This window comes from Eimeria acervulina, genomic scaffold (genome assembly GCF_000499425.1).
Source record: "Eimeria acervulina Houghton genomic scaffold, Eah_scaff83, whole genome shotgun sequence".
Lineage (NCBI taxonomy): Eukaryota > Apicomplexa > Conoidasida > Eucoccidiorida > Eimeriidae > Eimeria > Eimeria acervulina.
The window spans coordinates 40,160-52,330 of NW_013549576.1; the positions used below are offsets into that span (position 1 = coordinate 40,160).

At 50.5% G+C, this 12,171-nt stretch overlaps 3 protein-coding genes across 3 annotated transcripts in view; 2 read left to right on the forward strand and 1 right to left on the reverse strand.

Moving 5' to 3' along the window:
* Positions 1 to 4,133: 4,133 nt before the first annotated feature.
* EAH_00014250 (hypothetical protein) lies at positions 4,134 to 6,358 on the forward strand (the record flags this gene model as incomplete). The annotated part of the gene is made up of 6 exons (XM_013394307.1): positions 4,134 to 4,168; positions 4,663 to 4,777; positions 4,892 to 4,994; positions 5,461 to 5,702; positions 5,835 to 5,884; positions 6,127 to 6,358. 6 exons carry the CDS (start codon positions 4,134 to 4,136, stop codon positions 6,356 to 6,358), a joined length of 777 nt encoding a protein of 258 aa, XP_013249761.1.
* A 731-nt stretch (positions 6,359 to 7,089) lies between these two features.
* Positions 7,090 to 8,121, forward strand: EAH_00014260 (ADP-ribosylation factor domain-containing protein, putative; the record flags this gene model as incomplete). Its single annotated transcript, XM_013394308.1, has 3 exons — positions 7,090 to 7,314; positions 7,424 to 7,524; positions 8,100 to 8,121. The coding sequence occupies 3 exons, from the start codon at positions 7,090 to 7,092 to the stop codon at positions 8,119 to 8,121; spliced, it is 348 nt and encodes a 115-aa protein (XP_013249762.1).
* A 1,222-nt stretch (positions 8,122 to 9,343) lies between these two features.
* EAH_00014270 (SPRY domain-containing protein, related) overlaps positions 9,344 to 12,171 on the reverse strand; it is a gene marked incomplete at both ends in the record, with an annotated part of 4,678 nt that continues 1,850 nt past the window's right edge. The window contains 3 exons of the mRNA XM_013394309.1: positions 9,344 to 9,893; positions 10,135 to 10,360; positions 10,867 to 11,689. Coding sequence (XP_013249763.1) covers positions 9,344 to 9,893; positions 10,135 to 10,360; positions 10,867 to 11,689 — 1,599 coding nt within the window. The remainder of the gene's footprint in view (positions 9,894 to 10,134; positions 10,361 to 10,866; positions 11,690 to 12,171) is intronic.

A 12,171-nucleotide genomic window follows, 5' to 3' on the forward strand; every position in this document is an offset into this window, starting at 1 on the left:
CTGCTGCAGACGAAGAGGTAGGAGCGGCCCCACAGCTCTCGAGGGCCTCAGACAACCAACTTCATTCAGCTGCTTTGAAGCTGCAATCAGCACCTGCTACTGCTGCTGACTCTTCAGGCTCGGGGGAGCAGACAGAGCGAGAGGGACTTTGCAGCAGCCGCAGCAGCAGCAGCAGCAGCAGCGCCGGCAGAAGAAAGCGGAGGCCCCCAGGCGTCTGAAGGGCCAGCGCGCCTCTACCTCGAAAACACAAAGGTAGAGGAGAGCTGGAAAGGAGACAGGAGAATTAACAGACGCTCAGAGCAGCACTTCACGCGAGACGCGTTTGGCATGCAGCGAAGCAGCAGCAACAGCAGCAGCAGCAGCTGCTGCTGCTGCTGCAGAGACACGCACAGAAGACTCGAGATGCCGCACTACTCCCCCTATCCAATATATGAGAACCCCTCGACCTGAGCACCAGATATTCCTGCAGCAACTGCAGCAGAAGAGGCCCCAGCAGCAGCGCAGCACGCAGGGCAGGGCCCCTGTTGCACGGGAGGCTGCTGCTGCTGCTGCTGCTACTACTACTACTACTACTACCTACTACTGCTTCTCCTGCAACCGAAGGGCCTCTCCGCTAAACCGTCTTATCAGGTTATATCTATAATGGTGATGGATTTAACGAGGAAATAAAAGGTATATGAGCGAAACCCTTTACGGGGTCTGCCTGCCCTACAGGAGCCTCAGCTGCCGCCAGGTGCTGCTGCAGCAGCTTCGGCGCGGCCTAGGCGTACTACTGCAGGCGGCAGCAGCAGCAGCAGCAGCAGCTGTACAGCAGCAGCAAGGGGGCCCCACTAAGGCTCCTGTTCAACAAAAAAAACAACGTACTACAAACGCAAGAAGAGTTTATATTATGCTGCTGCTAGCAAGCCCGGTTAGCCTAGCAGCAGCAACTGCTGGGGTTTTCGTATGGGGGCGCCCTGTTGCTGCAGCCTTTTCCGGGTTAAAGCCCTCGAGCCTGTGAACATTGATTAAAATAAATATATATATTTGTAGAGTATTTATACTATTTCATCGATGCTTTTGTCAAGGTGAACAGCCCCTTTCCCCTTCTCTACGCAACAAAGCAGCTCCTCTTAAGCGCGTCTCATGTTCAGCAGCCATAAGATGCGAGACATAATAAAGTACTTCACAGCGTGTGGGGCTTCTTACTGCTTCTAGTGAATAAATATAATTTTCGTTTAAAAATTGTTCGATCTTTGCTGCTTCAACTCCACACAGAACGGGAGAATACTGTGCATCTCTCACTTGCAGCGACCAGCCATACTTCAGGTGGAAGGATATATGTATGTATATAGGACGCACTTTCATCTTCTGCGCTGTACATGCTAGTATTTGTTTGCTTTCATCACAAGAGCATATTCGCGACTCAGGATCTGCAGCCCTCCAGAGCCCTGCGGAGGGTAGGGTTGCTCCTCCTGTCCCGTCTCTCTGCTGTCGAGAGCTTTGAGGAACAAAACACTCAAAAGAAAGAATATCAGATGTTGCCGCCTTCTCTCGCCTGCAGGAGTTCTGAGCATTGCAGTACAGGTTCATTATAGCATGGTCTCTCTTGAGTGGGTGCATGCATCGCATGACATCACAGCATGGCGCCTCCGTTGCGACCGCCCCTGCAGGTTCTGGGCAAATATGCTTATCTTGTCCATGTACATAGCCTTAAGTACTTGAATGACTAGGCCAACGAAATTGCGATTGGCCTGTCACTTCACTTCGGCAGGTGCATTCACGAGCTGGAGAGGCGTACAGGTTTTCTCTAGTTTGTGGGTGTAAGAAGCGCAGTCTCTTACCTCTCATTGCGCCGCATTGAAGTCTACACAAATGCGTATGCGGACACCAACCACGGATAAACTGCTGCGCCCTACAAGCGGCGACGCACCGCTGGAATCCATCTGAACATGCTAACCGACGGTTGAACTTTGCCGTCTTCATTCGCATTCGTCTGCTCCCCTCTTGATTTCCTCTTCAAGATATGTGGGTTGAGTGTACCTTAGAGCAGACATTAAAGCTGCTCTAAGAGCGCCATATGCGGTGCTATGCTCGTCAAGAAAGGGCAAAGCGAGCTGCAAACCCCTTGTTATTTATCAAAACATCTCAGAAATATTTCAACACTGTCCACTTGTGTCGTTCCTTGAGTTTTAACTCCTTAAACTCGACCGAAATCCCCAAAGAACATCGCGACGGAGTGCATGCTTTTCTGCGTCGTATCCAACAGCCCCTTTGCCCTGGGCTTAAGTCGCCTCGCTGCTTCCTGTTCGGGAACCTCGTACCGCAACTCTTACTGTGTAGAGGGCGAATGACTTGTGGAGCGCTGAGCCGAGCTCTCTTTCATTTCTTCCAGAAGCACAGAACTCGGCACAGTCTTCTTTTCCCAATATCCATGGAATCCTCTAAATTTTCGTTTCCAGAACCATTATCCTTCCTTCTCAGGTGGGAAACTGCGGTGCTTCTCCTTTTTCCGCTGCGAAATCAGTCCCCCATATCATATATTTTCATTCTTTCATTTTCCTCTCCTGAGCCAACCATATACGGAAAACTTCTCTCGTGGTGATATGAAGAAATGATAGAGTCTTCGTGGAAACCATTGTTCTCCGACTATGGATACTTCTTTATATACTGCTCTATTGACAATGCCGCTTGCCTGAGTTTTATTTGTTCTGCTATAGCCTGTTACCTTGCCGCCCTGGAGATAAGTCCGCGTCGCAGTATACCTAGGAAAGCTTCCATCAACCGGATGCGCTACGGGGAAGTGGTGGGGTTGCTGATTGATAATCACCACTGTCGTGAATCCCTTCCTAAGAAGGCGGAAGCAAGCAGCAACTGTACAATGTGGGTTACCCTTTGAAGATGCAAGCCTCCAGACAAGCTAGGAATCCTTCCACTGCCCCCGAATTGCAGCGCCAGTTATGTTTGGAAAGCCATCAAGGGTGCAAGGATCTTTCGTTAGTTCTCTTCGCAATGGAGGTCATTTTCTGCTGCGCCTACTGCTCCAGTTTCAATGCAAGCACGTGAGGATCTGCCGGAAGGCAGATACTCATAAGCCTTCTCTGTTCTTGATGGAAAGTATCGACCTTTAAAGTGGAAAAGGTGCTTATCGCTAATCAGTGCTGTACACTGGGGCGCCTAGCTGATGGGAGGCAGCGCGCAGCTCGTGCTTGTACCACCTAATCATTCGTTTTTACCAAGTGCAACGAGGTCCCCAGACATTGGTTGGTCTCCGTCTTGACTGTTGCTGCTGCTGCTGCGACGGCAGCAGCAGACAGAGGCTCCCCTCGCTGCTGCTACTGCTAAAGCAAAACAATGTGTTGCTTCAGTGCCACTTGCAGCAGTACCTATTGCTGCTGCTGCTGCAGGAACAAGAATGGCAACAGACTCGGGGGAAACTATTGCCTTGCGTTCCTAATAGGAAGCTAACTTCCCTGGGTGTGGGGCTGGTGATGCAGGAGGCGAGCTTGCATGAGTTACAACACACCGGTCTGCACCTCCCGCTGGGCGGCACCCCCACAAGCAGCCACATCCACCACCCCTTCTGCAGCATCAACTAGCGCTGCAATTTACTCTTGCACACACTCTTAACGGTCAGCTACTAATCTGCGCTCATCAGCTACTAATCTGCGCTCAAGTCGAAGTCAGCTGCACCACAAGGACTAACTTCCCTCACAGGCCTACAGTAGCGCTGGCTCGTACGAATCTACTGGGCACTCTTCCCCACCATGTGGGGCCCTCTCATGACTAATTTATAATACCTAAAGTTTAACAACTACGAAAAAAATGCACTCACCACTATCGCGACACTCTACGAGTGTACACCACTGAACTGTACTCATTCGCAGGCCAGGTCCTTTTGTACAGAGATACCCCTGCGTTGGTAGACTCACTTGGGGCTTGAAGGCTGTGCATGCATTCCTTAACCCAGGGATGAGAGGCGCTACAGTGTATATACACATAAAGGGTTCAATATACCTTGCAACCTGCTCGCCCCCCTCCCCCTCCGTTTATGCATATCTGTGAGCCTTCTGAGGTGTATATACAGCTCGGTCTATATGGGGTGTATGTGGGTGCTTGAAAGGGCGGCAGAAGGGAAGTAAGACAGAAAAAATATGCTCTGCTCTCGTAGCTGCGGAGACACCGCAGCGTGAGCGAGGAGACAGCTGGGTTAAGATTTTGTTAATACTGCACCAACCGAGAACACCCAAGGGTTTGGCTTCATAGATTTGCATCTGAAACTGCAAAGCGTCTTCAAACTTTTCAGTTCTTCTGTGCCGACTCCTGGAGCAGCAGCAGCGCCACCCGCTGCTGCTGCCGCTGCTGCTGCTGCTGCTGCTGCTGCATGCCTTCAGCCCGCGTTGTTTCAACAACTGTGTCTTTAACTCAATTTTGATGAATAATCGCAGTAATAAAATCTATTATTTAGGGTGTAGCGCTCGGGCTTGTGAGTCGGGGTGCTGCTGCTTTGACTGAGACACAGGCTTCCTGCTGCGCTGCAGCAAGTGAGCTGCTGCAGCACGTTAGCTGCTGCAGCACGAAGCAGCAGTAGCAGCAACAGCAGCAAAAACCGGCAGCAGAATATGCTGCACTGGGGGAGCTCCTTTCCTACAGCTGCTGTTGCTAACTGGGGTTGACCGCAAGACAGCAGCTACAGCAGCACTCACAACAACAGCAGCAGCAGCAACAGCAACAGCAGCGACAGCAGCAAGGGCAGCAGCAGCAGCAGCAGCAGAGGGTGTGGCTCGGGTACCTCACAGTGCTCGGGGATCGGGAGCGGCTTCCTCGATCCCGATCCCCGCATCCTTGGTCTATGGACCGCCCTCAATGATCAGGGTTTAGGGTTTAGGGTTTAGGGTTTAGGGTTTGCGAGATGGGAGGGGCTCTCTCCTCTTGGTTCCCTCGCCTCTTTGGGGGGCGCGAAGTCCGCGTGTTGATTCTCGGCCTTGACAACGCTGGCAAGACCACGATCCTCTGTAAGCATAGCTAGCTAGCTAGCTAGCTAGCTAGGTGTCTAGCTAGCTAGCTGTCTACCTAGCTGTCTAACTAGCTTCCTAGCCAGCTGTCTAGCTAGCTGCCTAGCTAGCTCTCTAGCTAGCTCTCTAGCTAGCTGTCTGTCTGACGAGCTAGCTAGGTAGATGGCTTGCAGCGAAGAAGCTAGCTCCCTCTCTAGGTGCTTGGGTAGCTGGTTGCTTAGCTAGCTGCATAGCTAGCTGCCGAGGTAGCTGCTTAGGTACCCCGCCAGCTAGCTGGAAAGCTAGCTAGCTGCTCAGCTAGCTGGGTATCTAGGTATCCGCATGGCTAGCTTTCGAGATGTCTAGCTAGCTAGCTGCACATATAGCCGCTGGTCACCTTGAATACTGTCGATTGCTGCTGCTGCTGCATGTATGAACTTCGTTGCTGCGGGCGCTGCTGCTGCTGTCGCTGCTGACTCCTACTCAGCAGCAGCAGCAAAGGCAAGCAGCACACAGCGCAGCATCAACACAGAAGCGGCTGCAGCAATACCAGAGACACCACCAGCAGAAGCAGCAGAAGCAGCAGAAGCAGCAGAAGCAGAAGCAGCAGAGACGGAACCAGCAACAGCAGCAGCAGCAGCAGCAGCACAAGTAACAACGGCGTTGCTGCAGCTATTTGTTTGTGCGCAGATCGCCTACACCTTAACGAAGTCATACAAACCGTACCCAGTGAGTGCAGCAGCAGCAACAGCAGCGGCAGCAGCAGCATGAACAACAGCAACAGCAGCAGCAAACAGCAGCAGCAACAGCAGCAGCAGCAGCAGCTACAGCCACTGGTTTATTTTTGTTTTTGTTGTGCAGCAATCGGATTCAACGTGGAGACCGTCAAATATAAAAACATCGAATTTCAGGTCTGGGATTTGGGCGGGCAGACATCAATCAGGCGAGCCACAAACCCTAAACCCTAAACCCTAAACCCTAAACCCTAAGGCTTGGCTGAGAGTAAACACGGTGGCCTGTGGTGCGTGCGACGATAGCGTTTGGGGTTGAGGGTTTAGGGTTTTCGCGTTGCCTAGGGTGTAGGGATTGCTTTCGGGCTAGATTCTAGGGTTTGCATACGGTTTAGGGTTTAGGGTTTAGGGTTTGGGTGCAGGCCTTATTGGCGGTGTTATTACCTCAACACTCAAGCCCTCATCTACGTCGTTGATAGTGCAGATGTGGAGCGGCTTCCGGATGCAAGGCAGGAGCTGTTGCTCATGCTAGAGGTAGCTGCAGCAACAGCAGCAGCAGCAGCAACAGCAGCAGCGCGAACGCATGCAGCAGTTGCCGCTGCAGCAGTAGCAGCAACTGCTGCGGGGTGCAACTGCTGCATGCGCTGGCGCTAATGCAGCAGTTGCTGCAGCTGCAGCACGAAATTTGCCGCAGCAGCAGCAGCAGCATAAGTACCTCCAGCTTCTACAGAGATCCTCTGCACCTTAGCAGCAGCAGCAGCAACAGCAGCAGCAGCAGCATGTTGCTGTGGGTTTTGCTTCAGGAGGAGGAGTTAAAGGATGTAGCCCTCGCTGTGATTGCAAACAAACAAGATCTGCCGCGTGCGCTCAACGAAGGAGAGGTGTGCTGCTGCTGCTGCTGCTGCTACTGCTGCTGCTACTGTTACCGTTGCTACTGCTGCTGCTGCTGCTGGAGCTGGTGTCGATGGGTTGTGGTCTTGTCTAAGACAGCCTGCATTGCTTTTGTTACTTTGTTGTTTGTGTTTCGTTTTGAGGTGTACGTACACCTCAGGAGCCGTCTCTTTCTTCTTTACCTGTTCATCTGTCTTTGTCTCTGTTTGTTTTTGTTTATTTATTTCTTTCTTTGCTGTCTCCGTCTCTCTTCTTGCTGCTGATTCTTATCTGTCTCCTTCGGGTGTCTGTGCTGCTGTTTGTTTGCTCTGGGTTTCTTTAAAGCAATGAGTTGTTAATAATTATATTATTAGTAATATATATAATTGTTAATATATAAAATATAAAATGTAATAATCATAGTATATATTTATTTTGTTTATATTTATTTATATAAATAATATTTATTATATAAACATCTGCACTGCAAAGCAACAACAGCAACGCAGAGAGCAATGCCCCATCTCACGATTGACTGCATTAATAGCAGCAGCAGCAGCAGCAGCAGCAGTAGCAGCAGCAGCAGCAGCAGCACCATCATCCCCAGCGCCAGTAGCAATAACAGCAGCAGTAGTAGCAAGGAGCAGCAGCGGCAGGATCAGCAGCAGCAGCAAGAGCTGCGACAGCCCGCATACTTGCTGCTTCTGCAGCAGCAGCAGCAGCATCAGCAACAACCGTTAGTTAGCCGAATAAAGTGTATGAGGATTTGAATTCTCCTATTTGTCTCTTTACTGCAGCACGAAGAGACAAAGGAGACACTTATTTCTTTGCTTCCTCCGTTTGCTGCAGATATCGATGGCGCTGGGGCTGCCCGCGCTGCGAGAGCGCCGATGGTCTGTCTTCAGCGCATCTGCAGTTAAGGGAGAGGGACTCGGAGCAGCAATGGATTGGTAAGCAGCAGCAGCAACAGCAGTAGCAGCAGCAGCAACAGCAGCAACAGCAGCAGCAGCAGCAGCAGCAGCAACAGCAGCAGCAACAGCAACAAAGGAGTAATAGAACAAAGACAGTTGCTTGCTGAAAGAAAAAGCGAGACAGCGAGAGAGACAGCGAGAGAGAGAGATAGAGAGAGAGAGAGAGAGAGAGAGAGAGAGAGAGAGAGATAGCTAGATAGATAGATAGATAGATAGAGAGAGAGAGAGAGATAGATAGATAGATAGATAGAGAGAGAGAGAGAGAGAGAGAGAGAGAGAGAGAGAGAGACAGAGACAGAGACAGAGACAGAGACAGAGACAGAGACAATACACTTTGGCTGCTGCTGCCTTCGTCTCTGCTTACTTTCTCATTTCTTTTATTCCTCACTTTGGTTTGTTTTTATCTGTCTGTCTCCTTTGTTTGTTTACTCGGTCTACTGTCCGTCTTATCTCGCTCCGCTGCTGCAACAGCAGAAGCAGCAACAGCAGCAGACAAAGCAGCTGCAGCAGCAACAGCAGAGCGGCGTTGTTTGCTTCATTGTTTTATGTTGCAGGCTGGCGGAGGTTCTCTCGTGATAAGTCGCCGTGCTGCTGCTTTCAGCTGCTGCAACAGCAGCAGCCCGTTTACGTTGTTGCTGCTGCAGCTTGTGCAGCATCAACAGCAACAGCAACAGCAACAGCGACATTTTCCTGCTGCAGCAGACGCGCAGCTGAGGCATCAACTGCTCGCTTACTCCAATCAGGCTCTGCTATTTCCTCCTCGCGTCACCTGTCCTTGCAGTAGCAGCAGCTGCTGCTGCTACTGTCGCTGCTGCTCTTGCTGCTGCTGCTACTGAGAGCCAGATGACTGGAGGCTGCTGCGGCATACAGAGAAGCAGCAGCAATAGCAGCAGCAGCAGCAGCAGCAGAGAGCACAGGACCCAGGCATTTGAATCACGAGCAACCCCACCAGAATAAGCACCACTAAATATATTTGTTTAATCCAAACCTCCTCAGCATTTGCTGCGCTGCATGCGACGTCTTGGGGTGTATGTACAGCCCGCTGAACTCCGAATGAGAGTTGCAGTTTTCGTGTTTTGTTTGTCTCTCTCCCACCCTCAGCAACAACTCTGATATCTCCTCTTTAAAATATGTGTGCTGCTACGAGGCTAGCTAGCTGCAAATACCTACAGCTAGCTAAGCAGCTAGCTGCTGCGCTCACATGGTTCCAACTGCAACAGATAGTTAAAACTGCAGCAGCTAGCTGCAGAGACAGAAGCTACCTGCTGTTACAGCAGCTACTTGCTGCTACAGCAGCTACTTGCTGTTACAGCACCTAGCTGCGCATACAGCAGCTAGCTACAGCACCTAGCAGCAGCTACACCAGCAAAGCAGCAGCTACAGCAGCTAGCAGCAGCTACAGCAGCTACACCAACTAGAGGCAGTTACAGCGGCTACAGCAGCTAGCTGCAGCTATTCGAAGGAGCAGCAGCACTGTCGACTAGCTGCTGCTGCAACAGCTAGCTGCTGTGTACCAGCTAAGACAACAGCTAGCTAGGTAACGAAGTGTAAAACAAATAAAATAGAAAAAGTAAAAGGAAAACTCCCACAGCAACAGCAGACAGCCGTTGCTGGTATTGCTGCAAATAATGCTGCTGCTACTGCTGCTGTTGCTTCTGCTGCACCAGCTGCTGCTGCTGCTGCTGCTGCTGCTGTTGCTTCTACTGCACCAGCTGCTGCTGCTGTTGCTTCTGCTGCACCAGCTGCAGCTGCTGCTGCTGTTGCTTCTAGTGCCTTTCTAAAGCGCGGCGTGCTGTTGTTAAATTTGTGCGTTTGGCTCTGCTGCTGCTGCTGCTGCTGCTGCTTCTGTTGGTGCTGTTGCTTCTTCTTCCTTTGCTGCAACAGTGCGACTTGTCATTGTTTCAGTAGAAGTCCCCAGCTTCAGTTGCTGCTTTGGCTGGTGGCTGAAATGCGGATCTTGCTGCTGCTGCTGCTGCTGCTGCTGCGGTTGTCGCTGCTGTTGCCTCCGTTGCTGCTGCTGCTGCAAAGGTGGGGAGCATAGAGGCAGCTGAGGAGCTGCTGCCTTGAGTTTACGGAGGTACTTTGCTTCATCAAATGGTACAAACCGCAGAGGTTGCTGCTGCTGCTGCTGCTGCTGCTGATGTTGCTGCTGCTGCTGCTCGTCGGTGACTTCGTCCTTCATGCCTTCTACCTCAGCAAGTGTCCGCAGCCGTTTGGGAGATCTGCCGGCCTCATACCCGTTGCTGCTGCTGCTGCTGCTGCTGCTGCTGCTATCTGCAGCAAGCAGATAGAACTTTACAAGGTCGTGCTTCAATGGATACACAGATGTCAGCATCTCCTGTGCTGGCCTGAAAGCAGCAGCAGCAGCAGCAGCAGCAGCAAAGCTACAAAGAGGGCATACGTCTTCCTGTAACAGGCTTAGCAGCTAGAGCGAAACAAAGAGCAGCAGCAACTGCAGCAGCAACGCCAACTGCAGCAGGAGAACGTCAGCAGCAATCCTCATCTGCTATTGCTACAACAACAACAGCAACAGCAGCAGCAGCAGCAGCAGCTGCTGCTGCTGCTGCTGCAGGTTATTGTTTATTATACCTGAAGTAGGGCTTTAACGCATGGGGAAGAAAAACAAAGTCGGGCCCCAAGTTGAGTGTAGCGGAGGCCCCGTTAAAGAGAGAGACTGCGGGGTGCAGCTCGCAGCAAAGAAGCGGCTCAAATACTCGATGATAAAGACGCCCGTTAACAGAAAAAGAAATAAAAGAAGAAGGATATATAACACCCTCAGGTAGAGTGGAGTCGTGTGTAACATCACAAAGAAGACCTGAGAAAAAAACAAAAAAAACGAGACAAAATGAAGAATAAATAAATAAATAAATAAATAAATATATATATATATATATATGTATATCCAAGCTGCATGTACACCCCAATATACACTGCTGCTGCAACTCAAGCAGCAAACAGAGGGAGACACTGCAGCGTTCGATTCCTTGCTTTAGGGAGGACAAGCAGCAGCAGCAGCAGTAGCAGCAGCAGCAGCAGCAGTCTTGCTGCTGCTACAGCTGCTGTGCGGCTGCCTCTTGCTGTGAGTTGTTTATTAGGAAGGAGACACTCAAGTGTCTCCTGTTGCTGCTTGTGCTGCTCCTGTCTCCTTTAATCTCTTTTGCTGCTGCATGCCTCCTTTTGCTGCTACTGTCTCCTTTTGCTGCTACTGTCTCCTTTTGCTGCTACTGTCTCCTTTTGCAGCTCAATGCCTCCTTTTGCTGCAACTGTCTCCTTTTGTCTCTTTTGCTGCAACTGTCTCCTTTTGTCTCTTTTGCTGCTCACCTTGCTGCAGAAATCTCCACAAGTTTGTGCGGCCCCGCGGATCTTCGAGTGTTGCTGGCGGTCTCCCAGGCAAATGAATAAAGCACCCAACGATGTCTCCTTCTTTTAAACAAGGTGCTACAGCACTTGCTTTGCTGCAGCAGCAGGAAGCTGCAGCAGCAGCACCTGCAGCATCAGCAGCAGCAGTTGGAGCAGCTGACGTGCCGCACCCGCATGCGCAGCCACAGCAACCGCAGGGCGAAGCTGCTGCTGCTGCTGCTGCTGCTGCTGCATCGAGTGCTGCAGCGGCTGGGTCCTTCTTTCCCTCTGTGTCGCTGTGCGTGTCTTGCGGCGGTAGCAGCAGGTGTTGCTGCTGCTGCTGCTGCTCTTGTTGCTGCTGTATTTCTGACTGATCTGAAGGAGACAATGAAGGAGACAGTTGAGAGAAAATAATATTTGAGGTTTTCAATCGTTTGCGTCTCCCTCCTGTAACAGCAAAGAGGCCTCGACGGCGAGGGGCCCCTCTTACACACGCCACGCTGCTGCTGCTGCTGCTGCTGCTGCTACTGCTGCTGCTGGCGTCGCTGTTGCACCTGCATCCGCACCTGTGTCGCTGCAGCCCCTGCTGCTGCTGCACGTCTTGCTGCTGCTGCACCCCCTGCTGCTGCTGCACCCCCTGCTGCTGCTGCTGCTGCTGCGGCAGCTCACAGTAAGAACCGATAGCATATGCAAATCTATTAGTCCCTAGAGGGGCCCTGGGAGGAGACAGGCGAGAAGAGACGCCAACGCGGAGACAGGGCCCTAAGCCGTTGCAACCCCCTACAACAAACTCGTCTTCGAAGTTCTATACAACACACACAACAAACCCTAAACCCTAAACCCTAAACCCTAAAAACAATAAAAGACTATCTAGGTGCAAGCCTTAAACCCTGAAGACAGTAAAAAAGTTAAACACAAAAAAACCTAAACCCTAAACCCGAAACCACGAGAAGAACAAAGTGTTTGATCACAAACTCTAAACCCTAAACCCTAAACCCTAAACCCTAGACGATAGAGAGAATAAACAGTAATAAGCACAAACAACAAGCAAAGCCTCAAAGTCGAACAAAGTAAAAAAACAAACAACAAACAAACTACAAACCCTAATATCAATTAACAATCCACCTACAGCATACAAACAATATATATATACATATATAATATATTATATATATTATATAATGATAATAATAACACATAATCCTAATAAATACTAATCTCACTATATATATATATATACATATATATATATATATATATGTATATATATATATATATATATATATA